Below are 27,911 nucleotides of genomic sequence, written 5' to 3' on the forward strand. Positions count from 1 at the left end.
TCATGAGTCGCTGATATTTTTTTAAATTGAAACACATATGTTATATTAGTTTTTATATTATATTAGTTTTTATCTTTCATGTCTAATAATTATTTATAGTAGACATAGTGTGAAATAACATATTATTTTCGTATACATATTATATTACACTATATACGGATGTTATATATTATTTAATTATTTTAATTATTTGAAATTTTTAAGAATATACTACTTTAAAAATATGATTCCATATATTCTTCCAGATTGTATTTTCAATAAAAACAATAAAAATATTTTGTTTTAAGATATATATATATATATATATATATATATATTATGATAAAAATTAAGTTATTTCATGATTTAGAAAATACAAGCCGGACTGAACCAACATATTAGCATAATTTTTATTATAAAAGTATTTTTAAACAAAAATTGATTAAGAAAAAGTATGAATTCTTATTTCAATTTAAATTATTAAAACAAAATGAATGAAAATATTTTAGTTCAAAATTTTCTAAATTTTAGTTCACCTAAGAAAAATAAGCATAATAAATTGTTTATATACTTTTTATACTTAAAATAAATAAATTATATAAATCATAATTTTTGTACAAAAAATTTTTTTGAAAAGGAATTTACATAAAAATTATTAAATTATAAGTTAATCATGCGCTTTGAAATCACGGATCAAAATATAGAAATATAGTTTCACCCTTGATGTAAATTTTCTTCCCAACTAAACAATTGTACTTGTCTTATATACAAAAATATATATGAAAGCAATACTACCCAATATATGGAAAGGTTTCATATGCTTTTGTATATAAGACAAATACAATTGTTGTTAAAAAACAAATACAATTATACGAAAGGTTCATCGTATACTTGGTCCTTCTGCCTCTAGGAAGGAAAAAAGTTTCATCATTTGAAAAAGATCTACCCATAAATTTTTTTTGTTAATCATAAGATCTTTAATATGTGCCATTACCAAATCTGGCTTGTCTATCCGGTCAACGCCATCTCTCTTTAGCTCTGACGTTTCTTAACAAATCTCTCTCTCTCTCTCTCTCTCTCTCTCTCTCTCTCTCTCTCCACGAGATCGCTCACATTTTTTTAATGTAAATGATAATGATTTATATTAAAGAGAAAGCTTTAAATACATGGGTGCATTTGGATGACATTGATAATGATTACTATCTATAGTAGAAATTCTATAAATTAATACTCGATAAATTAATAAATATTGTAAATTAATAAAAAAAAATCGGTCCCAAGTTAGACCGGTGTAAAATTAAAGGTAATTATATAAAATAATAAGATAATAATATTTACAAAAAAAATTAGATAAATATATGATCCCATTAAAATTATAAATTAATAACTACCACATATATAAATTTTATATGAACATATACAAAATATTTTATTGATTATTTTTCTTCAAAATGAATTTCATCTTAAGTTTATTTTTAGTTTTATCTAGTTACATACAAAAGTAAATTTATATTATATGATATGTATTCATCATACATAAATAATCTGATGGATTTGGATGACATTGATAATGATTACTATCTATAGTAGAAATTCTATAAATTAATACTCGATAAATTAATAAATATTGTAAATTAATAAAAAAAATTCGGTCTCAAGTTAGACCGGTGTAAAATTAAAGGTAATTATATAAAATAATAAGATAATAATATTTACAAAAAATTTAGATAAATACATGGTCTCATTAAAATTTTAAATTAATAACTACCACATATATAAATTTTATATGAACATATACAAAAACATTTATTGATTATCTTTCTTCAAAATGAATTTCATGTTAAGTTTATTTTTAGTTTTATCTAGTTACATACAAAAGTAAATTTATATTATATGATATGTATTCATCATACATAAATAATCTGATAAAATATTTAAAATTTATATCTATAAACTATAAGCAATATATAATATTATGACTGAAATATTATTTTTATTTTTTTCTACACTAATATTTTGAAAAAATATAAATCCAAAATAATGAAATTCTCTTAAATTAATAACTCTATAAATTAAGAAATTTTGTAGTCCTAACAATATTAATTTATGGAGTTTTTACTATATTTAACCGCTAATGAAATTTTTCTTCACAACTAAATAATTTTACTTGTCTTACAAAAATATACTAGAGCTTGACTCGCAAACCCGCAAGAGTGTTTTTTATTATTTTTATAAACAAATATTTTTCTTTTGTATAAATAGTGGTATATGTTTTTAACATTTACCTGCATTAAATATTGTTTAATATGATATTTCTAAACACATTAATTTATAGTTTATATTAAATAATTTTTTGAACAGTCAGTTATATCACCCACATTTCTTATCATATATTTATCGCATTAGATTTGCACTGGGCTAATATTTACTTGTAAATATGCGTAAAATAATATATTTATAGATTATTTATTTTATTTATGTGTTACATAAAATAAATATTTATATTTTTACAGTTTAAATGTATATAATTTTTTATTGATGTAAATAAAGTAGGTTAATCCATTAACTTGGCCGTGTTCGTTTACATGTCGCGCGACCTGCGACCTGCGACCTGCAACATGCGACCTGCGACTGATCGCAGGTCGCAGGTTGTTGTTCGTTTTGCTGTCGCGTAACATGCGACCTGCGATTGGTCGCAAGTCGCAAGTCGCAGGTTGTTGTTCGTTTTGATGTCGCGCGACTGATCGCGCGACCAGTCGCGGGTTCCCATTTAAGTCGCCCGAAAAAACAGCGACTAAAAATTAAGAAAATTTTGATCGTGCGACTGGTCGCAGGTCGCAGATCGCAAGTCGCGCGACACGTAAACGAACATAGTTTTAGTCGCAGGTCACAGGTTTAGTCGCAGGTCGCAAGTCGCGCGACACGTAAACGAACGTAATCTTAGTCGCAGGTCGCAGGTCGCAGGTCGCGCGACACGTAAACGAACATGGCCTAACAAGTTCTTGATGCAACATGAAGCTGCAACCAGGGAGATTTCAGTTGGCACTTTGCCTTTCAGATATCTTGGCCTTCCGCTCACGCCAAAGGCATGGACAAGGCTAGACTATGAGCCTCTTATTGACAGAATTCGAAGTAGGCTTCTCGCCTGGTCCCATAGATCCCTATCTTTTGCATGGAGACTACAACTAATCAAGTCAGTTATTACTAATGTGATTAATTTTTGGTGTGCGGTTTTCATACTACCCAAAGCTCGCCTGGATGCTATAGAGACCTCTGTAGTGGTTTTCTATGGTCTGGTTCGCCGAATGATTATCATAAGGCAAAAGTTTCCTGGAATTATCTTTGCTTACCTAAGAGTGAAGGTGGGTTAGGCATTCATAAGCTCAGAGAAACTTCGAAGGTGTTTGCCTTGGGTCTGGTATGGCGCCTCTTCTCTATGTCTGGCTCTCTATGGGTTGCTTGGGCTCACACTGAGCTGATGAAGTCAGGATCTTTTTGGGATGTAAAAGAGTCTACTAAGGGAACTTGGTTATGTCGTAAACTAATAAAACTCAGACCGTTGGCCTCTTCTTTTTTGCGCAAAGATGTCAGAAATGGTGAATAAAGTTATCTGGTTTGATGACTGGTTAGGGACAAGGAAACTTATTGATGAAACAGTAGAGCTTGGACCTCAGTATCTTGGGATCTCTCGCCAAGCTTTAGTCTCTGAAGCATATGAAAAATGGAGAATGAAAAATGAGAAATCGAGGTAGAAGAGTATATACCAATACTTATGATAGGATTGAGAGTGCGCAGCGGCCAGATGTGAATTTGGGAAGGGATGTTGTGTTGTGGAGACACAATGAGGATGGCTACAAAGATCACTTCTCATCTGCAAGAACTGGGGATCAGATAAGAATCAGAGGTCAAGAGGTGCCTTGGCATCATTTGGTCTGGTACACTCAAGGCGTACATCGTCAAGCTTTCATTGTATGGCTGGGGTTTAGAGATAGTCTCTCTACTAGAGTGTGTATGAGGAGTTGGGGTATTACTCAAGGGTGTATGTTTTGTGGCGAAAGAGAAGAAAGCAGGAACCATTTATTTTTGCATGCCTTGTGACGTACACCATATGGACTGCTCTCACGGTCAACCTATTGGGATCTTCTGCAAATCCATATTGGTCTATTACGATCACCTCTCTACTGAGGCCAAATCGTACCAAGCTGGATGCTATTTTGCTGTGGTTGGTCTTTCACGCTTCAGTTTACTTCATTTGGAAGGAGCGCAACTCTCGTAGGCACCAAGGAGCATGGCTGGCGACGGAGACACTGATCATGCATATTGACAAATCCATTCGTAATAGGATTGTGCCATTGGAGTACTTAGGGAGTCATAAACTAGCAGGTCTACTTCAACTCGAAATGACATGAATGGCATATAAGTTTTTATATCACTTTTTGTGCGGTTAGTTATTTTCCTTGCTACTTCCACATTTTCTTTGTAAATGTCCATTCATTCTTTGATTAATCAATATAAAATTTAATATAAAAAAGCGTTATTATAGTTAAATATAGATTTCACAAATTATATATATATTTTTAATTATTTCTTGTTGATGTAGTAAGTTAGTCATGGTGAGATCTACAAAGAAATCTATATTACTATTGAAATGTTAGCATAAATTAGAATATGAATATTATGTAAAATGTTACCATATCAGAACTATACAAAAAAATCTATGCAATATATATTACTATTGGAATTTAACAATATTTATTGCCATATCAAGATGTATAGTTTATGAAGTATTTATTACTACTGAAAGTTAGCATAATTAGTGTATTTAAATACATGGGTGGATTTGGATGACGTTGATTACTATCTATTTTACCCATAATGCAAATTCTCTTCACAACTAAGTAATTGTACTTGTCTTTATGAAAGGAACACTAACCAATATATGAATAGGTATATCATATGTTTTTGTGTATAAGACAAATACAATTATATAAAAGGTTCATCATATAATTGGTTATTCTAGCTCTAGTAGGAAAAAGAAGGTTCATCATATGAAGGTAAAACTACCCATAAAATAAACATCTCTAATCTGTGCCATTAAATTTGTCGGAGAGAGTCGAGGTGTTTATCCGGTCAACGCCAGCTCCGACCTTTCTCAACAAACTCTAACTCTCTCTCTCTCTCTCTCTCTCTAATTTCACTGTTTCATCATATCCTTCCACGAGATCGCTCGCCTCAGATTCAAAGCTTCTTCTGATTAGTTTCCGGTGATCTCAGCCTCACTTCGATCCCTGCATGTAAGTCAATCATCCCCGATCTTGTTCCGTCTCCACCAGATTCACAATGTTATTGTTCTTAATCATATGATTCTGCATTCACCGATTCGTTTCAGGAGTTTGATTACAAAAGGTTTCTATTTTACTTCCAGAGTTTGCATGAATCAGCAGCTCCAACCTTAAATTAATTTGCGAGACTTTCCGTTTTAAAATAATCAATCAGACACTTTACAAAGCAACGATGCAGCAGGAAGATCGAATTGGAGGAGATGAGTCAGATCTAGAGTCTTTGACAAGCGCTTCTCTTAGAGACGCTCATAGGTTCAGGGCTCAGTATTCAGGCATGGTGAGGCAAAGAGCTTATATATTCGACGGTGATGGCAAATACTACAACAAAGAATGGGATCTCAAAGAAGGAACAGGCAAAGAGTTTTGTTGGTATCATGTTGAGTTGCCTAAAGGAAACCAGAAGCTCTCTCACTCCGCACAGCATCTTATAGACGCTCTCTGTCCTCCGTTGAAGCTCCAAGACATTCTTTCTCTTGTTAGTAACGGACCCTTTTGCGGACATGTTGATGGGGCGCTTGTGTTTAGAGTTAACTCTCCTGGTCCTGCTTCAAGCAGCTTTACCTTCAAGATTGCTGCTAGGATCACTGAGAACTCTGTCATTACTGTCTCTTTGGGACGTGTTCCTAGGCTAGGATTCTCTCCTATGGGTCAGTCTCTTCTCTCCGAAGTCCCTAGTGTGGATTCTCCTTCCTACTATCGCGGCGAGCAGAAGGAAAGAAGTGGGATTGTGATTGAGGAGCATGTTCTTGAGTTCTTGCTGACCATGAATCACTCTGAGGAAGCTGATAACCCTGTCCCAAGCTCTGTTTCGAATCTTGTTGTTCATATTATTGATACACATGTTGATCAGCTTCAAGATGTTGTCACTAAACTTGAGATCGAATTGGATGCGGTGGAACTCGAGATGGATAGAGGTTAGTTAGCTCTCTTATCTTCTTCAACATTATGTGGCAGCTTGTAAGAAGGTTTTTGTGGTTTCATATGAATGATCGTCTTCTTCTTTGGACGATAGGTGGATTTGCTATGAAGAAACAGATGCTGGATGATAGAAGGTTCCCGAAATTGCATCTCAACTTGCAGCGTCTTTTGCAGGTATGTGTCACCAAGCCTAAAGCTTATTATGCATAATCTCACTGTCTCTGCAGTAACTTTTATTGTTTGTATCTACTCTTGAGTTAGAACATTTGCCTGAATCTCAGGTGATTGCACATGGAGAACAAGTGTTTCCAAGAGTGAAGGAAAAATGTTCCTCGAAGCATTGGTTTCTTGCAGAAGATATCAACTCTTTGGAGGAGTTGATTGGGAGGTTGAGACGTTTAAAAGAGAATGTAGGATTCATTGCGAACCGTGTGAATGCAATCCAAGCTGGTTTGGATAGTTGGCAAGCTGAGCAAATCAACCGAAAGCTCTATTACCTCTCCTTTCTTTCCATCATATTCCTTCCTCTATCAATCATCACCGGAGGTTATATATAAAAACTCGCCAAAAACCTCAATACTCTGTTTTCTATTCATCGCACGGAACTCTACCTAACCTTTTTGTTTTTACTGTGCCAGTTTTTGGGATGAACGTTGGAGGAGTTCCTTGGACGGGACAAAGCAAACCTGAGCTAGCTGATGGATTTAGAAACGTGATGTACATATGTCTCATAATGCTGGTTGTAGTGTTGTCCTGCTTTGGTTTTCCAGCCTTATATAGTCGGATTGCTTCTTGGTGGAGAATGAGAGCTATGAATAGAAGTTGGTCTCTTAATAGGAGATCGTTCCAGAAGAGACCAAACATAGTTCAAGAAAGAAGAGGATATCTTAGGCTCTAAAACCATTATATGACTTCAAAGACTTGTATTGAAATCTTTCATTTGCGTTTCTTTCACGTTTCTTCTTCATTTGCAGAACATACTACTTTTCATCAGCTTCTTGTACTTTGTACTTCTTACAGATTTTTTTTTACTTCGCATATTGTTCTGCTGTTTAGATCTTGAGTTAACTACAATGTACAGCTACTATTCTTTTAATTCTTGATCTGTTCTTCATTTAAAATGTTTACTTAAATGGCCAAACTAATCAATCACAAACTAGTTACATCATTTTTAAGTTATATTTGATTGAATTTGAAGTATATATTTGCCTTTAAATTCATGTTTGGCAAGTGTCTGAAGAAAAAATGGCCAAAAAGGTATAAATTTTTATATATTTAATTTTTGAAGTATGAATGCAAAATTATATTAATATTTTAATATTAAATATTTTAGAATTTGATGAACTTACACTATATTTTTATGATATGAGATTTTCAAAAGATACGATATAATACATAATGTTTATAATTTAAAGATTAACTATTGGTAAAGTTTTGTGCATATAATTATATAAATCTACAAATAATGATGCTTTAAATGTAAACAATGCCTTCCCAATTTTTAAGTGCAATCTTGGTTTATTAATTGGGAAATTGGTCTGAGTAGCCATAAAATAAAATATAATTAGGTATCTAACTAAGAAAATTCCTTCAATTATTACTGCAATATATACTATATTACCTCTTCTTCTAGTTAATACGTGCACAAACTTCTTCTTCTTCACTTACCTACCACCAGTCACTCACTTCTTCCAGCTCACTCTCATTTTTTGATAAAAATATCAATAATTTTGGACCTCTATCTAATAGCAATTATCATTATTGCTTTTATTTATCAACCAATTTCCCTTAAAAACCACCATCTCCTTGATATCAGTCGCTACCTCTTCCGTGGTAACTACCACCACTCGTGTGTACTGTAAGTTTCCGACTGTACTATGTTGTTTGAACGATGGGTACTATACTATTTCTTTGTTACTATTTTATTTTATTAATATAATATGTATTATGTGCATATTATGATATTTAGGTTATGATTTATATTTCCTTTTAGGGTTTAGTGATTAGTGTTTTGAGTTTAGTTTATGGAAGGTTTAGATTGACATTGGGTTAAACATTATCTCTTTTCTACAATCATAGACATTTCAAAAATTGAACAATATGTACTATGTTATTTCTTTTGTTACTATTCTATTTTGATAATGTTTCATATTGTGTACTATGTACATATTTTGATATTTGGGTTATGGTTTATATTTCTTTTAGGATTCAGTGATTATTGTTTTGGATTTAGTTTATGGAAGGTTTAGGTTGACGTTGGGGTAAGCATTATCTCATTCCCTGCAATCATAGACATTTCAAAATTTGAACAATATGTACTATGTTATTCGTTTATTACTATTTTATTTTGATAATGTTTTATATTATAGACTATTTACATATTTTGATATTTGAGTTAGAGTTTATATTTTTTTAGGGTTTAATGATTATTGTCTTGGGTTTAGTTTTGTTAATTTTAGACATATATGGTATATTAATATATTTAAATCAGTTTATAATTTCACTAATATGAACTATATCATTTAGCATGTTATATTATATTTATATATACCACTATAATCAGTATCATCGTGGATGCCATAGTAACCAATCTAACAACACTTTTTATTTTATTTTTTTCGTCCGATAAGTCGTCCAGCTGGGAAGACTTTCCAGACGCCTTATTATAAGTCGTCTAATAAGTCGTCCAGATGGAAGACTTTCCAGACGACTTAATTAAGTCGTCCGATAAGTCGTCCAGCTGGGAAGACTTTCCAGACGCCTTATTATAAGTCGTCTAATAAGTCGTCCAGATGGAAGACTTTCCAGACGACTTAATTAAGTCGTCCGATAAGTCGTCCAGCTGGGAAGACTTTCCAGACGCCTTATTATAAGTCGTCTAATAAGTCGTCCAGATGGAAGACTTTCCAGACGACTTAATTAAGTCGTCCGATAAGTCGTCCAGCTGGGAAGACTTTCCAGACGCCTTATTATAAGTCGTCTAATAAGTCGTCCAGATGGAAGACTTTCCAGACGACTTAATTAAGTCGTCCGATAAGTCGTCCAGCTGGGAAGACTTTCCAGACGCCTTATTATAAGTCGTCTAATAAGTCGTCCAGATGGAAGACTTTCCAGACGACTTAATTAAGTCGTCCGATAAGTCGTCCAGCTGGGAAGACTTTCCAGACGCCTTATTATAAGTCGTCTAATAAGTCGTCCAGATGGAAGACTTTCCAGACGACTTAATTAAGTCGTCCGATAAGTCGTCCAGCTGGGAAGACTTTCCAGACGCCTTATTATAAGTCGTCTAATAAGTCGTCCAGATGGAAGACTTTCCAGACGACTTAATTAAGTCGTCCGATAAGTCGTCCAGCTGGGAAGACTTTCCAGACGCCTTATTATAAGTCGTCTAATAAGTCGTCCAGATGGAAGACTTTCCAGACGACTTAATTAAGTCGTCCGATAAGTCGTCCAGCTGGGAAGACTTTCCAGACGCCTTATTATAAGTCGTCTAATAAGTCGTCCAGATGGAAGACTTTCCAGACGACTTAATTAAGTCGTCCGATAAGTCGTCCAGCTGGGAAGACTTTCCAGACGCCTTATTATAAGTCGTCTAATAAGTCGTCCAGATGGAAGACTTTCCAGACGACTTAATTAAGTCGTCCGATAAGTCGTCCAGCTGGGAAGACTTTCCAGACGCCTTATTATAAGTCGTCTAATAAGTCGTCCAGATGGAAGACTTTCCAGACGACTTAATTAAGTCGTCCGATAAGTCGTCCAGCTGGGAAGACTTTCCAGACGCCTTATTATAAGTCGTCTAATAAGTCGTCCAGATGGAAGACTTTCCAGACGACTTAATTAAGTCGTCCGATAAGTCGTCCAGCTGGGAAGACTTTCCAGACGCCTTATTATAAGTCGTCTAATAAGTCGTCCAGATGGAAGACTTTCCAGACGACTTAATTAAGTCGTCCGATAAGTCGTCCAGCTGGGAAGACTTTCCAGACGCCTTATTATAAGTCGTCTAATAAGTCGTCCAGATGGAAGACTTTCCAGACGACTTAATTAAGTCGTCCGATAAGTCGTCCAGCTGGGAAGACTTTCCAGACGCCTTATTATAAGTCGTCTAATAAGTCGTCCAGATGGAAGACTTTCCAGACGACTTAATTAAGTCGTCCGATAAGTCGTCCAGCTGGGAAGACTTTCCAGACGCCTTATTATAAGTCGTCTAATAAGTCGTCCAGATGGAAGACTTTCCAGACGACTTAATTAAGTCGTCCGATAAGTCGTCCAGCTGGGAAGACTTTCCAGACGCCTTATTATAAGTCGTCTAATAAGTCGTCCAGATGGAAGACTTTCCAGACGACTTAATTAAGTCGTCCGATAAGTCGTCCAGCTGGGAAGACTTTCCAGACGCCTTATTATAAGTCGTCTAATAAGTCGTCCAGATGGAAGACTTTCCAGACGACTTAATTAAGTCGTCCGATAAGTCGTCCAGCTGGGAAGACTTTCCAGACGCCTTATTATAAGTCGTCTAATAAGTCGTCCAGATGGAAGACTTTCCAGACGACTTAATTAAGTCGTCCGATAAGTCGTCCAGCTGGGAAGACTTTCCAGACGCCTTATTATAAGTCGTCTAATAAGTCGTCCAGATGGAAGACTTTCCAGACGACTTAATTAAGTCGTCCGATAAGTCGTCCAGCTGGGAAGACTTTCCAGACGCCTTATTATAAGTCGTCTAATAAGTCGTCCAGATGGAAGACTTTCCAGACGACTTAATTAAGTCGTCCGATAAGTCGTCCAGCTGGGAAGACTTTCCAGACGCCTTATTATAAGTCGTCTAATAAGTCGTCCAGATGGAAGACTTTCCAGACGACTTAATTAAGTCGTCCGATAAGTCGTCCAGCTGGGAAGACTTTCCAGACGCCTTATTATAAGTCGTCTAATAAGTCGTCCAGATGGAAGACTTTCCAGACGACTTAATTAAGTCGTCCGATAAGTCGTCCAGCTGGGAAGACTTTCCAGACGCCTTATTATAAGTCGTCTAATAAGTCGTCCAGATGGAAGACTTTCCAGACGACTTAATTAAGTCGTCCGATAAGTCGTCCAGCTGGGAAGACTTTCCAGACGCCTTATTATAAGTCGTCTAATAAGTCGTCCAGATGGAAGACTTTCCAGACGACTTAATTAAGTCGTCCGATAAGTCGTCCAGCTGGGAAGACTTTCCAGACGCCTTATTATAAGTCGTCTAATAAGTCGTCCAGATGGAAGACTTTCCAGACGACTTAATTAAGTCGTCCGATAAGTCGTCCAGCTGGGAAGACTTTCCAGACGCCTTATTATAAGTCGTCTAATAAGTCGTCCAGATGGAAGACTTTCCAGACGACTTAATTAAGTCGTCCGATAAGTCGTCCAGCTGGGAAGACTTTCCAGACGCCTTATTATAAGTCGTCTAATAAGTCGTCCAGATGGAAGACTTTCCAGACGACTTAATTAAGTCGTCCGATAAGTCGTCCAGCTGGGAAGACTTTCCAGACGCCTTATTATAAGTCGTCTAATAAGTCGTCCAGATGGAAGACTTTCCAGACGACTTAATTAAGTCGTCCGATAAGTCGTCCAGCTGGGAAGACTTTCCAGACGCCTTATTATAAGTCGTCTAATAAGTCGTCCAGATGGAAGACTTTCCAGACGACTTAATTAAGTCGTCCGATAAGTCGTCCAGCTGGGAAGACTTTCCAGACGCCTTATTATAAGTCGTCTAATAAGTCGTCCAGATGGAAGACTTTCCAGACGACTTAATTAAGTCGTCCGATAAGTCGTCCAGCTGGGAAGACTTTCCAGACGCCTTATTATAAGTCGTCTAATAAGTCGTCCAGATGGAAGACTTTCCAGACGACTTAATTAAGTCGTCCGATAAGTCGTCCAGCTGGGAAGACTTTCCAGACGCCTTATTATAAGTCGTCTAATAAGTCGTCCAGATGGAAGACTTTCCAGACGACTTAATTAAGTCGTCCGATAAGTCGTCCAGCTGGGAAGACTTTCCAGACGCCTTATTATAAGTCGTCTAATAAGTCGTCCAGATGGAAGACTTTCCAGACGACTTAATTAAGTCGTCCGATAAGTCGTCCAGCTGGGAAGACTTTCCAGACGCCTTATTATAAGTCGTCTAATAAGTCGTCCAGATGGAAGACTTTCCAGACGACTTATAATAAGTCGTCTGCGCAGTCTTTTGGATTGAAGTAAATACCTGACTCAAGATAGCAGCTTTCATTGATCTGCGGCCTCTGCTGCCCTCGTAAGCCAGTATCGGTGGAGACGGACTGTCTGCTCTGGGACCACCAATACTAGCACCCAATTCCGGCATAGCTGTGTACGTCTAGACCTGAAGAACTTGTATAAACCCATCCACGGTGTAACAGCCAGCAATTTCTTTGTTCCACAAAGAGTCCATCAGCACCTTAAACGCGACTCTCCCCCATGGATAATTCTCAAACCGTTCTAAATCCATCACTAGCCTTGCCAGAGTAGATCGTGTAGCGGTTGAAAACTTTCTCCCTTCAATGAATCCAGTGAAGATGGAGAGGTACGCGAGCCGCTTGCGATCTTCCCTGGACCAATCCCCGCATCTCTTCAGTGCTGCTATTATCTGATCAGTAGTTGGCCCAGCTTCCAGATGAACTCCCAGCATCCCCCAGAAAGAAACCATCTCTGGGGTAACGTCACATTTTGGTGTCTCAAGGTCCTCGATGTACTCGCAGTTTAGACCAGTGAGGTTTTCAAACTCTAACAGTGAAAACCTCAAAGGTTCTGGACCAACGAGAGACCACATCTCATACTTCTTCTTAATGTCCAGCTTGAAACTGAGCATGTAGTGAACCAGCCTTGAAGCCCAACCAAATCCCTGCTCCTTGAACTTGATGAAAACTCCCAAACTCGACTCCTTGAGCTCTTCAAATTCGTCATCAGTAAGAGCTTTCCTAAGAGCAGTATGCAACTTGCTGTTATCCGTATGATACGAAATGCTATTGTGGGCTTCTGGTTCTTCCCCTGATGTGTATAACCTACGGGGGAGTTCTGGAATATCCATCCTTTTTGTCTGCAAAATAATCAAAGACAACAATATAAGTCCAGACGACTTAGTAGACGACTTAAATTACTTACAAGTCTTCCAGTCGCAGAAGGAGTTGGAGTACTCGTCATTGCGGTTATAGATCTGAAAAAATAAACGTGAAACGGTGAGAATGAGTAAATTGATAGAGACAACGTTTTATGTTCATCTTTTCCTCGAGATTGATGACTTAGCGGCGTTAGGGTTTACAGAGAAACGGCGCTAAGGTTTACAGAGAAGAAGCGGCGGCGCTAGGGTTTAGAAGAAGCGGCGGCGCTAGTGTTTAGAACGTTGGTGACCACGGTGGCGAGGGCGACGGTTTGTTCGGATATAGTGGAAGCGGCGGCGCTAGGGTTTAGAGGAATCGGCGGCGCTAGGGTTTAGAGGAATCGGCGGCGCTAGGGTTTAGAGGAATCGGCGGCGCTAGGGTTTAGAGGAATCGGCGGCGCTAGGGTTTAGAGGAATCGGCGGCGCTAGGGTTTAGAGGAATCGGCGGCGCTAGGGTTTAGAGGAATCGGCGGCGCTAGGGTTTAGAGGAATCGGCGGCGCTAGGGTTTAGAGGAATCGGCGGCGCTAGGGTTTAGAGGAATCGGCGGCGCTAGGGTTTAGAGGAATCGGCGCGGCTAGGGTTAGAAGAAGCTGCGGCGACAACGGTGAGAATGAAGTGAGATAGATAGCCGATGTTGAGAACGATGGTTTGTTCGGAAATCGTGGGAATTCGAAATCGCCTTTGAGAGAGAACTGTTAGGGTTTCTGAATTTCGCGAAAAATGAAACAAAAAAATAAAAATCACCTTATATATTGGGTAAATAATCCGGTTAGCTTTAAAATTACATTGGTAAACTTTAAGGTTTGGTCCGGTTTAGACGACTTATTCTGGCTGATAATGTACAACAGACGATTTAATATTTAGTCGTCTGTTTTCAGACGACAAAATATTAAGTCGTCCTAGACCCTAAAATGAACCCCTAAACTAAAATGACTAGATTAACTAACTAACCACGTTATAAAATCAAATTATACTTAAATAGTGTTTACTATACACAGAAATGAACACGCATAAGTTATTTTAAAAATTTTCAAAAACGGTTTTAATGCTTTCCAAAATCTAACCCTAAGAACACATACAATACTACAACATATGTTGATGAAACATAAACTAAAGAATATCATGACTCACTACTTTCACTCATCTATGCTGAAAACAATTGAAATTTGTTATATCTTAATTTATACCTCCTAAGACATATGTTAATTACATAATTCCCATTTTTCACTTATCAAAATATTTTTTACAAAATTTTTAAATTATGTTTAAGACTAACTGTCCAGACGACTTTCAGTTAAGTCGTCTGGACGACTTATTTTCAAGTCGTCTAAACAGACGACTTGCGAGGGGTAGAAACGTAAAAAAAATTCCGTTTTTTTGTTTGGTCACAAGGGGATAGTTGTAATTTCAATAGCCTTTTAGGTTACTTTTGCCTTTGACCCATGTTGGGGTATTGTTTTGGGTTTGACTCCAAGTTTTGAGTCACACTTGGCAATTCTCGCTTTTTTATTTGAATGGCAGATGCTATGTTATATTATATTTATATACTACCACTATAATCAATACAATACCATGGTGGATGCCGTAGTCACCACCAATCTAACAACACTTTTTATTTTACTTTTTATTTAAATGATAGATGTTTTTTTTTTTTTTTTGAATAAAATGATAGATGTTTTTGATGTGCTATCACCTGTGATTTGTACAGAAGAAGGATATAACCGGAAGAAGAAGAAACGAATACTATCAAATCTAATTATGTCAAATCGAATGATAAATTCTTAATTTTGTTTCCGGTTATCTCACCGATAAGCCGTGGTTAATTTGACACTATAGTAAATGTAAATGTAAATGTAGAGTGATTTATTTGTTTGTGGTTAAATTACAAAATCTGCCATTGTCGGTGGCTCTAATCCCGACGGGTCATATCAACGAGCACACACACAGTAGCACTCATACTTCAAATCCTCCTCCGTTGTAACCAAGACAAGTGCATCGATTCCTCCGGATCTGAACCAATGTTCGGCCGATCTGCGCTTCAGAGAGCCGGCGGTTTCCGTCCGGAGAACCTAGGTCAAAACGCACTTAACCTAATCGGAAACATAGGCTTCTCACTCTTCGTCGTGGGCGTACTGGTCTTCACCATCATCGCCGCTACATACGAGCCGGAAGACCCTCTTTTCCACCCTTCCGACAAGATCACCACTTTCCTCACATCGACATCCAACGCCACCTTGAGATCGGACGACTCGGTCGTCAAAACCGGCGAAGATTTCATGGCCGTGAACCAAACGGCCTTCGCAGCGTTCATCAACATCACCGACGTGGAAGCCAGCGCGAACGAGGAGAACGCGGAAGGCAACCAGGTCGATTGCGATGCGAGCGTCCCCATTGATTGCAAAGACTCTGAGGTTTTCCATCTCATGATGAAAGCCACCATTGAGAGGTTCAAAGACATTCACTTTTACAAGTTTGGTAAGCCTGCGGTTGGTGAAGGTGCCAACTCTTGTGATATGGCGTGGCGTTATAGGCCTAAGGATGGCAAGTCTGCTGCCTTTTACAAGGATTACAGAAGGTTTGTGATTCACAAGTCCGACAATTGTAGTCTTAGCGTGGCGAGTATTGGAGACTATCATTCTGGTTTGAACGCTAGGAAGAGGAAGAGGAATCAGAAAGCTGGTTTTGAGAAGAGTGATGGCAAGAGAGATGATTTCTCTTTGCCTCTTGTTGGTGAAGCTGTGAATGACTCTCTTCCCACCGTTGAGTCTGACAAGGCTTTTAAAAGCGGCAAGTACTTGGTTTATGTCGGTGGAGGTGATAGGTGCAAGACCATGAACCATTTCCTTTGGAGCTTCTTGTGTGCGCTTGGTGAAGCTCAGTATTTGAACCGGACTTTGGTCATGGATCTCACTCTGTGTCTCTCTTCTGTCTACACTTCCTCTGGGCAGAACGAGGAAGGCAAGGACTTTAGGTTCTACTTTGATTTCGAGCATTTGAAAGAAGCTGCTTCTGTCTTGGATGAGGCTCAGTTTTGGGCAGAGTGGGGGAAGTTGCATAACAAGAAGACTAGGTTGGGCCTTCATCTTGTGGAGGATTTTAGGGTCACGCCCATGAAGCTTGCAGATGTCAAAGATACGTTGATTATGAGGAAGTTCGGGTCAGTAGAGCCTGATAACTACTGGTACAGAGTTTGCGAAGGAGATGCAGAATCTGTTGTTAAAAGACCGTGGCATCTTCTCTGGAAGTCAAGAAGGTTGATGGAGATCGTCTCTGCCATTGCGTCTAGGTTAAATTGGGATTACGATGCAGCACATATTGAGAGAGGGGAGAAAGCAAGAAACACGGAGCTTTGGCCCAATCTTGAAAAAGATACTTCTCCGAGTGCTCTCTTGTCGACCTTGCAGGACAAAGTAGAAGAAGGAAGGAATCTCTACATCGCAACGAATGAAGCGGAGCTATCTTTCTTCAATCCTTTGAAAGACAAATACGCTACTCATTTTCTTGACGAGTACAAAGATCTGTGGGACGAGAGCAGTGAGTGGTATTCGGAGACCACAAAGCTTAATGGAGGCAACCCGGTCGAGTTTGATGGTTACATGAGAGCATCTGTTGATACAGAAGTGTTCTTGAGAGGGAAGAAGCAGATTGAAACATTCAATGATCTTACAAACGACTGCAAAGATGGAGTTGGGACTTGCAACGTTGCAGCTACTTGATCTTCCATCTTTAGATTCCTCACTTTGTTTGTTGTTTGAACCAACTTGTTCCACTTGTTTCTAGTTTTGTCCTTGTAGAATAGCTTTGCCTTTTTCATAACTGTTGTTTCGTCTTTGTTACCTTTAGACCAGTATTCGACCTTCTGTTCCTTCTATAGTTTGGTTCTATATCTTTATAATGCAAAACATCAAGGAATAAGATACTGACACAAAATCGATTCAGTACAACTAACAACAACAGTGTCATTTCAGACCTCTAGCAGAAGTGATGCGAAATTTTAAAAGATGGTTCATCGTCTGTGTTTACTTCCGGTCTTATCCTTCTTCATCGGAATAAGAGTGAGCTTCTTCTTGCCTGAGGAGTCTGCTATGGCGTCAGCTTTCTTGAGCAATGATATGGCAACTTGATGCGGTCTTTCGTTAACAGTCTTCTCATCCATGAACGGTTTAACCTCAAAGGTTCCTCTTGTGAAATGTCTAGCAACCTACAAAAAGACATTTGTGCCCAGTTAATAATCAGACACAACCTCATCGATGCATAACTTCTGGCTGAAGGATTTGAAACTTACCTTTAAGAGAATCCATACTTTCAGGGCACTACTTAGGATTGCAAGCCTCGTCCTCTTCCCCGTAGTCAAGAAGCTGGACATATGACTGTCCACACGCAATATGAATCTTGGCCAAGACTTGGGGTTTTCCAGGTCTCCTCTTTTCTCCATCTTTGCCTGAAACATTTAGCTCGTCAAGACATGGAACAAAAGAATCTGAGGTTGTAATGTTAATACACTCACGAGCTGCCGACAAATCTCTTGTTCAATTTTTGAAAAGGAAGTCTCCAGTGCCTCCACTCTACCAGTTGCGTGACAGCAAGAACACGGTTCACTAATCATGAATGTTACACTCGGCCGAACCTGTAGAAGAAAAAAGTAGATTCACTGCAATAAGTATAAATCAAGAGCTCACATTTGTATCAGTATACAGTGGACGCGCTACACCAAGACACATGATTACATGCTTTACAGGAAGAGTAAAATATCCACAAGTTGAGGGCTATACCCTTTTTCTAGTTATCTCCATGAGTCCGTGTCTAGACAGCTCTGAGACTTTTACCAGTGACCTATCTTTCTCCACTGCTTTCTTAACCTCTTCATAAACGAGTCTTTTATTTGCTGAAACACACAAAGGCACAAGAATATACAAGAGATAATGGATTTTCCCATCCACAACTTTTAAGAATGTACTTGCACAAATAACAATGACGTTCAAACTCACATTCATCTGCCATGTCAATGAAATCTACCACAATGATACCCCCTATATCTCTCAGTCGAATCTCCCTTGCGATCTGCATCATTATTGCATCAAGCAATAATTAATAAATGCTTTGCAAGATTAGCATATTGCAAAAACTGAAAAGATTCCAAGGATAACTACACAAGACAAGTAGACCTCGCAAAAAATTTTGTGAAGGCATTCACCAAGAATCAGATTATAGATGTGTAGAATAGAATAATTATTAAGGCAATTTTAGAAGCAGATGTTCTGCCGTAAAGGCTTGGCAAATGAAAATGTAATCCACCAGCAAAATATGTATCACATACTTGTCTGGCAGCAGTAAGGTTAACTTCCAAAATAGCTTTCTCCTGTGAATTACCCTGACCAAACATTCCATGTCCTCCGTTCACATCAATAGAGACCAACGCCTCAGTTTGTTCAATCACTAACGAACCTCCATTGGGGAGTGGGACTCTGCATGACGGAAAAGATCATTTATATGAAGATATCTGGGAAGGAAAATGTGGGTGACATGGGTCCATACCTTTTACTGAGAATGCCTTCAATCTCCTCCTCAATGTTGTATAAATCAAAAAGAGGGATACCCTTATCATGCAATTCCACTCGATCACAAAGATCAGGTGCCATATCCTGCAGGTAGTTTGTGACCTGGAAACTAATACTCGTTAGTGAAATGGTTTGCATACAGTATATACCACTTGGGTAAGCCGTTCTAGTATATGGGAAACGTTTAATCACTAGCAAGTGCAGCAGTCGGTACCGAAAGAAAAGAAATGACACGTGCAGCTAGAGATATTTTCTTGAGCATTTGAAAATAACATCAAAGATTTGGTGTAAATCAACAAATGTATGAGGGTTATAAGACCCATTGTTTACAACAAGGAAATGTTTCTTTCAACACACTATCCATTTCTGTATAAATTCACTTGAGCAGAATGGGGAAAATGTACCTCATGGTATGTCCTGGGGGAGTCAACCACCATCTTCTCAACCTATATTAAATCAAAATCTTACTATCACTTGACATGTCAACCAATAGAACCTAAAGGAGCCACAGGAGGAGAAAAATATGGACACTAGCCTAACTACCTTGTCATTGAAGTAGTCCTGTACAACTGAAAGTGTTTGACCCATTGCTCTATGTAGCAGTGCTGGAATGGCTCCTTCCACACCTTCATCTGCGGCAAGGGACGCAGATTTTGCTTCTTCCGTTATGGTCTTCCAGGTTAAAAGCAGACCTTCTAAGTCTTTCTGTAATTCTTCTAGAGAATGGCCAGCAGCTACAGTCCTTACAGTCAGGCCAAAACCCTGAGGCTGCAATGTTTTTGCTATAACTTTTAACCGGGTTCTCTCAATTCCTGAGATCTTTTTAGAGACTCCAATTCGTTTGCAACGAGTCATTAATACCTATAAAGACATACTTCAGTCAGAAAATAGAATAATAATAAAAAAATGATAGTTACAAGACAAGACACATGCCATACCCAGAATCTGCTTCTCAGTTTTGGGTAAGCAGTGAGAGTTGGACCTTTCGTACCAAGGCCCTCTTTAACAACTTGCACAATTATCTTGGTGCCTTTTCGAACTTGAATCCACTTGTTATCCCTAGACGACACATTCTTAGGAGACTTTGCAACTGATGCATTAGACACAAGAGAATCTGAATGTTCTCTCTCCAGAGGAACGAAGCCATTCTCAGATCCAACGTCAAGATGTAGCTCATCTCCTTGATTGCATTTGTCAGAACCACCTTCCACTCCGCCATGGTTAACGACAGTTCCATTAATTAGAGCATCGGAGACATGATCTTCATCATTTTCATGATCATCGTCATCATCATGAAAAGATTCCCCAGGGTCATTTGAATCAATGTCTAATAAACTACTTGCTTCGAAGTCATAGGAGGCGTGTTCGGTTTCATGTGGAGCTGGAATGTTGGTAATGGAGTCGAACCGAGAACCATCAGCTGCTTGCTTCTTTGATCCATCACAGAATGGAGGGAATATGAATGGTTCCCTGTTTGGCTTAATGTCCATGAAAGAATGTCTAGAACTTCCGATATTCACAAAAGCACCACCCATATGAGGCACAAATTTAGTGACTACGCCCAGGTAAACACTATCACATTGCACGTTGGTCTTAACTGGTTCCAACAACAACTCAACCAGCTTCTCACCATCCAATACAGCAATCCTTTGCACGGTACATATAGACGAGTTGATCAGTATCGTAGTAGAAATGGGTTCTCGTTTGAAAAATTCATCATCAGGTAAGAGAGTCTCAGCCGGCTGGTGATTTTCCTCATCAGTATCTAAGTTGTTTTCAATTTCTTCACTGCTTTCAACAACTTGTTCGCTATCAGACTGCATATTCCTTGCATGTTGCAAGGTAACAGGTTCCTGAAGAAACCATGGTTCCTCAATAGGCTGATACTTGTCAGAAAATAACGCACTAAAATCTGAGTTGTCTGATGAGAAGGTTGCAAGCTCATCACTAAAGAAAGATTCATCTTCTAATTGTTTATCATTCAAAAGTGGTCTTGGGACTTCCACAGCAGTATCGGAGAAAGTGCATTCATCTGCCAAACCACTGGAACCATTTGAGTTTTAAAATATTTTACAAATGATGAAAAGAGACTAAAAGAGGAGGAGCCACCCAGATGTGTTACCTTCGCTATGACCTGAAGTAACAGAGTTTGGTAAAAGGTGAGCATCATCGATCCAAAAACCCCATAAGTAGGAGGACTCTTGTGATTGAGAGGAAACACTCATCCATGAATCCCTTATGATTACTTTTCTGTCTCCATTGACAGCCGAAGGTAGAGATAAGGAAAACTGGGGCCCTGGTCTCCAGATGACATCAAAGGAAGAATCATATCCAGCTTTAAAAAAATAATTGTACCTGAAATTGACACCAGAAGCAATCTGCCAAGCACATTAAGTTATAAGCAGACAAGACTTATGAACTCGCTTTGAAGAAAAGACTTATGATACATCTCTATTTATGTTCCGTGTGGCTTAAAATGAATGGATATACCTTGACTTTAGCTTCCCATTGATTATCATTCCCAGTAGGATACATAGAAATGGCGCAGTCTGGCTGCCAGCTACCTAAAGCGGAAGGATCTCCAGTAACGTAGAGATGTTCGTTGGGTGCAAGGTCAGCTTCCACGATCCAAACAACCTCGCATAGTCCTTTGAGAAGCCTAGCTGGCTGTTCTGAGAATGCAGAAAACAAAAATCTAAGTACCTGAGAGAAATTTCGAAACTTCCATAAACTGAAAACTGCATAAAGAAAAGGTTTGGTCTCCTAGAGTTACCTTGTTGTGCAGCAGCTATAGTAGCAGACCTTGCACGGATACGAGAGACCCCAAAGCACAAGGTGAGCCTAAACCTCTGTCCACGTCCGATATGAGAGAACATATATCTGTTGAACGACAGAGATTCTAAGCTAGCACAAAGTAGCATTTCTAAGTTCATGGAGAAGCTCCTTGAGATAAGAATCTAAGTACAAACACATAGTCAATCCTTCAGAACACGCATAGCTTTCAGAGATGTCTAGCCTAGCCATCACCATATCGATATACAACCAGTTTCAGGTGCAATGTTTAAACAATCCAACATCTTCCCTAAAACTAAAACTCTCAGTTCAAGCTCTAATTCTCTAAGAAAACCCATCTCCACGGTATATTCATATATCCAAAAGCTTCAATTTTTAATGAGAGCGAACTATAGAAGGGCACATACAAAGTGTATGCTAGAATGCCCCAGTGAAAGAACTTACGAAGAAACAGGAAACCCAGAAGAAACAAGCCACGAGGAGCGCGAAGAAACATAAAATTGAGGAAGACGGCGCCACGGAACTTCAGCGACGTCCATGGTGTTGTTGAGTCAATCTCCTGGGTTCGCCGGTATACGGAGGCCGAAACGGAGTTAATCAGTACCGCCCGGTTTATGAGGTGGTGAAAGAGCGAGAGAGATGAAGAAGGGAAGGGGTTTCAGAGGAGAGAGAGCTAAGAAACTGGACTCCGGGGAGGGAGGTGAAGTGAAGCAGATGACGATAACGGGAGGATATGGTCTCTCTCCTCTTTCTCTTTGGTGGCTTTGGCGCCTTGTTGTGGCACGTGTGTTGGATATCATTTCATACGTGTGAAGCTCTCAAAGCCCAATACCAATTATTATATTTTTGGATCTTTCTTTCAGGCCTATTCTCAGCCCAACAGATAAGCTTCTCTAGTGATTTGTCGAATGATTCTCCACTGGGTCAAGAATTCAATCTATCTATTTTATTAAAACAAAGTGTCTTTTATAATAAACTCTTATTTCGCCTCATAAATAATAATTTCTGCCATTACATTTCCATCTTTAATAATAGGGCAATTTTCTCAAATAATATTTTTTAAGTTTTTATCACAAAAATAACCCTCAAAAAAGAAAATGACCAAAATAGCTTTTTTTTTATTTTGAAATTTTTAATATTTAAAAAAAAAGTTGAAACTCTATCCCCAAAACCCCACCACTTAACTCTAAACTCTAAGTTTAGATTACCTTTTAATAAAACTTATTGTGGTCTTTTTCTTCATTGAAGACTATCTCTATGACAAAAACTTAAAAATGGCTATTTTAGAGATTTTCTCTTAATAATATCAGGTAAATCAAATCGATTGTATCAAAACAAATTATTATTTATAAAAATATACTATCAATTATATTTTTGTGCTATGAAGCATTTCATATGTTTATTTTATAAAAATAAACATTTGTGCAGATACACAGATCAAGCTCTATTTGTATTTAGAGTTATATTAAGCTTTCTTTTAGGTTACGGAAAGAGTAATGAATTTAAGATATGATTAGCAAGGCTTTAAAATGGAGGTTTCAGTTTTGTTTATAATCAAATAAATTATGTTAGATTATTTCCAATTCATTATTATTTTTGCATTTACATACTATAATACATGAAATCTATCATTGTTATTTCTTTCTTTAAAATAGAATTTGCTATTTTCTTTTCTATATTTAGAGAAAAGGCATTCTTTTATTTTTTAAACGAATTTCCATACAACTGCGTATTTTGGTTGATCTTGCAAAGGTGGACGTGTGGATTAGTGCGACTATGACATCGAGCACGGTGTCGATGCATTCATCAGCCACATGTCTTTCCAAACAAGAATTTGACTCCGCCTCCCGTTTTTTTATCAAACATAACTTTCATTTAAAGGAAATAGTTATACACTCCAACAGAAGAGGTAAGTACAATAGCACTAGCAAGAGCGATTTGAATTCATATTTACAATTGTGACTATGATATCACTTTGAATTCTACTAAATAAATCAATGGTAGTTTAGTGGTAATTTCTTGGAATTTAGGGTGCATTCGCATTGGTCATCAGGTTGATTTCTACTAAATTATCATTATTTAATTAGTCTGGGTATAGATTTCCGTGGTTAACATGGTGAAATGTACTAGATGATCGGTCTATTTCTTAACATTAGTTGGAAAGCATTTCAAATTCGGATCAGACAGTGTGGTAACCAGTCCATTATATAACACTAAAAAAAATCTACTAATATTGCCAGTAGCGGCCTTGAGGGGAAGCCAAGGAAGCTCAGGCTTCCGGCCTTTATTTGGTTTAGTAATTTAGCGGTCATTTATTTATAAGAACCTATAATTAGCCTAGTGGTTACTGATCATCAAAGTTGTGAGATAGGTCTTTGGTTCGATTCCCCGCACATGCACTTTTTAAATTGCTTCCGGTCTGAAAATATATAGGGCCGGCACTGAATATTGCGTATGGTTGCTGGGTCGTTCTGGACCACTTAGGGACAGCAAAATATAGGGATCATCAACACTTGGCACTAACTTCTTTAGGCTAGGTGAAGCTAAAGCTCTCAGATCTGTTGGATAAATGGTTTTTGATATATTATTTTTGAAGGAGATTAAAAATGTTAAATGGGATCATCAATAACCAAGCATATCACTGTTGCTACTCTGGTTCGGGAATCAGGGTAGACAGTTTTGGGATTCGAAATTTCACTAAACTACATATGCATATCCTCCTTGAGAAAACAATGTCACTGCTCATACGATAGAAAACCATAGAGCCGACCATTTCTGTTTTTCTAATGACTTTCTTTGTTCCACTCGCTGTCTTGCACATTTAGGATTTAACCGGTAACCAAAGAATGAAAGAAAATAATACATTTTTTACTATTTCTAAATTTTTTTACCATTTACAAAAAAATGTTTTTCTTTTGCATTCCTTCTCGTTCTTTTTATTTTAGAGAAATATATAATAAATTTGTTTCTCACTAAAATTGATAAGGAATCATTTTCCTTTTCATTCATCTAATATTATTCATCTGCATTTTTTCCTACTCATTCCTAATGTTCTTATAATTTTCACCAGTTAGACCCTTACTATATTCAGATATTGCATATTTGTTGTATTAATGAAATTCTAACTTTCCCGGACAAATAGCATTTGTTATTACAATCATATTTTTCATTTTAAAAATAATCTTTTAACTTTTAGCATTTTCTGATTATAAATAAACTACGTTTGGTGAAATACAATTTTTTTATACAAAAGAAACATCTTTTGTTTACATAATAATTCTTTAATAGGGATTTTTTAAAACAATTTACAATCATAACTAGAAAAAAATAAAAATAAACTTACTTGAAAGTTAAAATTTTTTATTTAAAGAGTGAATCTTATAATTTATATTTAACACTAAATTATTATTTTTAACTAAATTTCAAAAAATTCATATGGCTTTTACTTCTAAATAATTTTGAGCCAAATACTTAAATTGATCATTTTGTGAAATATATAGTAATATTGATGGTTAGATAATGTCTATTTTTTTATAATGTATCTCTTATTTTATAAATGTTTAGTTTAGATAATTTTACAATTTTATGAAAATCTTCAAAAAATTAAAGCGCATGAAATTAATTTTCTAAAATTTTAATTAAAAGGTGTTAGTTGTAAAATTAAAAAAAAAAATCTATTAGAAATTAGAGAAAAAAAATGGAGGAATACATTTGAGAAAAACACATCTCTATTTTGCTTTATTTTAGAGAAAAAGGGAATACACCGAAAATGGTCTTAGTTTTGATTTCAAATCAATGAAGTAAATTGGAGGACAAATTTATAGCTAAACGCAATGATTTTAAATTTTAGAACAGATTTAAACAACTTTGTTTCTTAGCGTTTTTGTTATATTTATTAATTTCTATATATTATAACTATTATGTAAGTTTGATTTTGAATTTAGCCATGTTTCTATAAATGTTTGGCAAGTATTCACTTAACCTTGAGGTTGGTCAGTTTCCATGGTAAGGATGAGTTCTCAAAAACCATCACAAATAAAGCATAAGCCCAAAAGTACAAAAGCATAAGCATATACCATTATGCCACTACAACCAAGTGACTTCTGCAATGATAAACTGGAGTTAGAAGTTTCAAAAACATACATATTCTGCTAATTAAATAATGATAGTATCAATGATCATATATTTAGTTGAGTGTACAATTTAGTGTGGAATCTATGAAATTGTTTGTTGGTGTGTTTCCTCAACGTTTGGTTTGTGTTCCCTCTACGTTTTGTTTGGGCCATCCAATGATCAAAACCTAGTTAAACAAATATTTAGTTCCGAACATTATCATTAGCTTCCGTTCGAACGTTTTGTAAAGCGGTTAGCTTAATGGTTAGCACCCTTATTTGTTTTGATAACGTCGGGACCCATGTGGAGCGTTGTAGTATTCTTACAAATACATTATAGATGTAGAAAATGCCAAACTACAATTTGGCGTCTACATCAAAATAATTCAAAAGGAGGAGGAAGTAGACAGATGAGTAGATGAAAGAAAACAAATCATGGAACATGAAGGCCGCAGTATGGGGGCCAAGAGAGGACACATGGCCAACGTGAGGTTTACTCAATACAATGTAACTAATGTTTCGTGCCATGTTTCTTCTTGCAGATTAGGAAAACGACAAAATCAATTTAAAACCACTTTATTTTCGAATCAATTCCATAGCCCTTAATTATGTCGGTTTTTTGTATGACAATTTTGTAGAATCTAATGTTAGTTTAAGCTAAAAATAATACTTAATAAAATTTGGTTCGTATCTTTTGTGATGTTCTCATAAATTGCGATTAGCAGTAGCTCTCCACGATACCTACTATCCTTCAATTTAATAGTTATAAACAAACTAATACAGCCAGTGGCCACCAAACTCAGAGAAATTTTAAAAGGAGTTTTAAACGTTTCGAATGCGTAACTCATTAGTATAGCATAGGAGAGTTGAATTCAAGATTGAGCACTGAACAATTTAAACGTGCATATTTGGGTAAAAATGATAGATTCGATTGTTGAACAATATATTAAACTGGATTCTTATGATTTCAAACTTTGGTGTAGTTTGGTTACGTGTGTTATACTTTTTGTTTTATTTTTTTAGTTTGTGTTCAGTTTTTTTTTCTTGTAGCTTGTTTTTACTTTGTCATTAAGTTTTGATGCAGCGCATTGTCGTTGGTTTGCTGTCCGGTTTCATAACAGAACCGGATCGTTTTATTATATGCTTTGGTGTTAAGATTCTAGTTTATCTTTAGGATATTTCCTTTTCTTTTGGAGTAGATAACTCCTAGCTTAGTCGGTTTTAGGATTAGTTTTATCTCTTTATATAGTTTGCAACCTCTGATATAAATCTCACGACCTTTTCTTTTGGAGTAGATAACTCCTAGCTTAGTCGGTTTTAGGATTCGTTTTATCTCTTTATATAGTTTGCAACCTCTAATGTAATTCTCACGCTTTAAAGAATAATCAAAAGAACTTTCAGTTCATCTTTCTCTTTGACTTTCGGTTATTCTCATTGAATCAACAAAACTCAAAGCTCAGTTGACGTTCGGGCATTCTTAAGACTAAACGAACTTCTTCTGCAACAAAAGCTCAGTTGACGTTCGGGCATTCTTAAGACTAAACGAACTTCTTCAGCAACACTTGTGCTGCGCCAAGTTTACATAATGTTGTGGTTGAGTCTAGATGTTTTAGTTATTTAGTGTTGCTCTGTTTCTTTAAATTGCAAATGACACAAATTTTAGCGCATCACATCCACATACATTAGACTACTCTTATTACTATACATTGTATGTTGAAAGATTCTCTTTCTCTTTCTCTTTCATCCTCTCTCTCAAAACTCTCCTCGCCGGGAAAAGTGTTAACCGGGCCGGAGCCCCTCTCTTCACCCTTTATCTCGTTTTCTCTTTGCCTCTTCATCTGTTCTCCTCTGAGTCGATATGCAGGCTGCTCTGAATCTGTCAAGTCCATGCTGGAACCGTTGCGGTCGAGGTTGGTCTTGGTGGCGGTTTTAAAGGAGCCGCGAGACTACAGAGCTACGGAAAGAGGAAAGGTGGTGTAGAAACCCGTTAAAAAAAAAAAAAAAAGAGAATGGTCGAGTATGTTTGTAGTGGTCGAGTCGCGGGTGATAAGGATCGATCGGGAAGCTTTAAAGTCT

General features: G+C 37.1%; 3 protein-coding genes across 8 annotated transcripts; 2 read left to right on the top strand and 1 right to left on the bottom strand.

The window, feature by feature from the left end:
• The first annotated feature begins 5,021 nt into the window (after nucleotides 1–5,021).
• LOC106301563 (zinc transport protein ZntB) lies at nucleotides 5,022–7,337 on the top strand. Of its 3 annotated transcripts, none has more exons than XM_013737999.1 (5): nucleotides 5,022–5,273; nucleotides 5,476–6,235; nucleotides 6,334–6,413; nucleotides 6,521–6,785; nucleotides 6,878–7,337. In XM_013737999.1, exons 2-5 carry the CDS (start codon nucleotides 5,494–5,496, stop codon nucleotides 7,135–7,137), a joined length of 1,347 nt encoding a protein of 448 aa, XP_013593453.1. In that variant the 5' UTR covers nucleotides 5,022–5,273; nucleotides 5,476–5,493; the 3' UTR covers nucleotides 7,138–7,337. The 3 variants fall into 3 exon arrangements, with proteins under 3 accessions (XP_013593453.1, XP_013593452.1, XP_013593451.1); XM_013737998.1 differs by having other exon boundaries at nucleotides 5,023–5,273; nucleotides 5,405–6,235; XM_013737997.1 differs by having other exon boundaries at nucleotides 5,024–5,273; nucleotides 5,369–6,235.
• A 7,785-nt stretch (nucleotides 7,338–15,122) lies between these two features.
• On the top strand, nucleotides 15,123–17,264 carry LOC106305776. Its single transcript, XM_013742156.1, has one exon. The coding sequence runs from the start codon at nucleotides 15,391–15,393 to the stop codon at nucleotides 17,086–17,088; it is 1,698 nt and encodes a 565-aa protein (XP_013597610.1). The 5' UTR covers nucleotides 15,123–15,390; the 3' UTR covers nucleotides 17,089–17,264.
• Nucleotides 17,223–22,482, bottom strand: LOC106305775 (ribonuclease E/G-like protein, chloroplastic). 4 transcript variants are annotated; one of them, XM_013742153.1, is made up of 15 exons: nucleotides 22,168–22,482; nucleotides 21,704–21,810; nucleotides 21,421–21,602; nucleotides 21,286–21,308; nucleotides 21,053–21,180; nucleotides 19,869–20,962; nucleotides 19,474–19,791; nucleotides 19,335–19,376; nucleotides 18,908–19,032; nucleotides 18,690–18,837; nucleotides 18,361–18,433; nucleotides 18,145–18,257; nucleotides 17,880–17,999; nucleotides 17,658–17,813; nucleotides 17,223–17,573 (listed from the first exon to the last, which is right to left on the bottom strand). In XM_013742153.1, the coding sequence occupies exons 1-15, from the start codon at nucleotides 22,260–22,262 to the stop codon at nucleotides 17,379–17,381; spliced, it is 2,919 nt and encodes a 972-aa protein (XP_013597607.1). In that variant the 5' UTR covers nucleotides 22,263–22,482; the 3' UTR covers nucleotides 17,223–17,378. The 4 variants fall into 4 exon arrangements, with proteins under 4 accessions (XP_013597607.1, XP_013597606.1, XP_013597608.1 ...); XM_013742152.1 differs by having other exon boundaries at nucleotides 21,053–21,308; XM_013742154.1 differs by lacking the exons at nucleotides 21,286–21,308; nucleotides 22,168–22,482 and having other exon boundaries at nucleotides 21,053–21,285.
• Nucleotides 22,483–27,911: the final 5,429 nt, after the last annotated feature.

Source organism: Brassica oleracea, chromosome C7, assembly GCF_000695525.1.
Source record: "Brassica oleracea var. oleracea cultivar TO1000 chromosome C7, BOL, whole genome shotgun sequence".
NCBI classification, from domain to species: Eukaryota; Viridiplantae; Streptophyta; class Magnoliopsida; order Brassicales; family Brassicaceae; genus Brassica; species Brassica oleracea.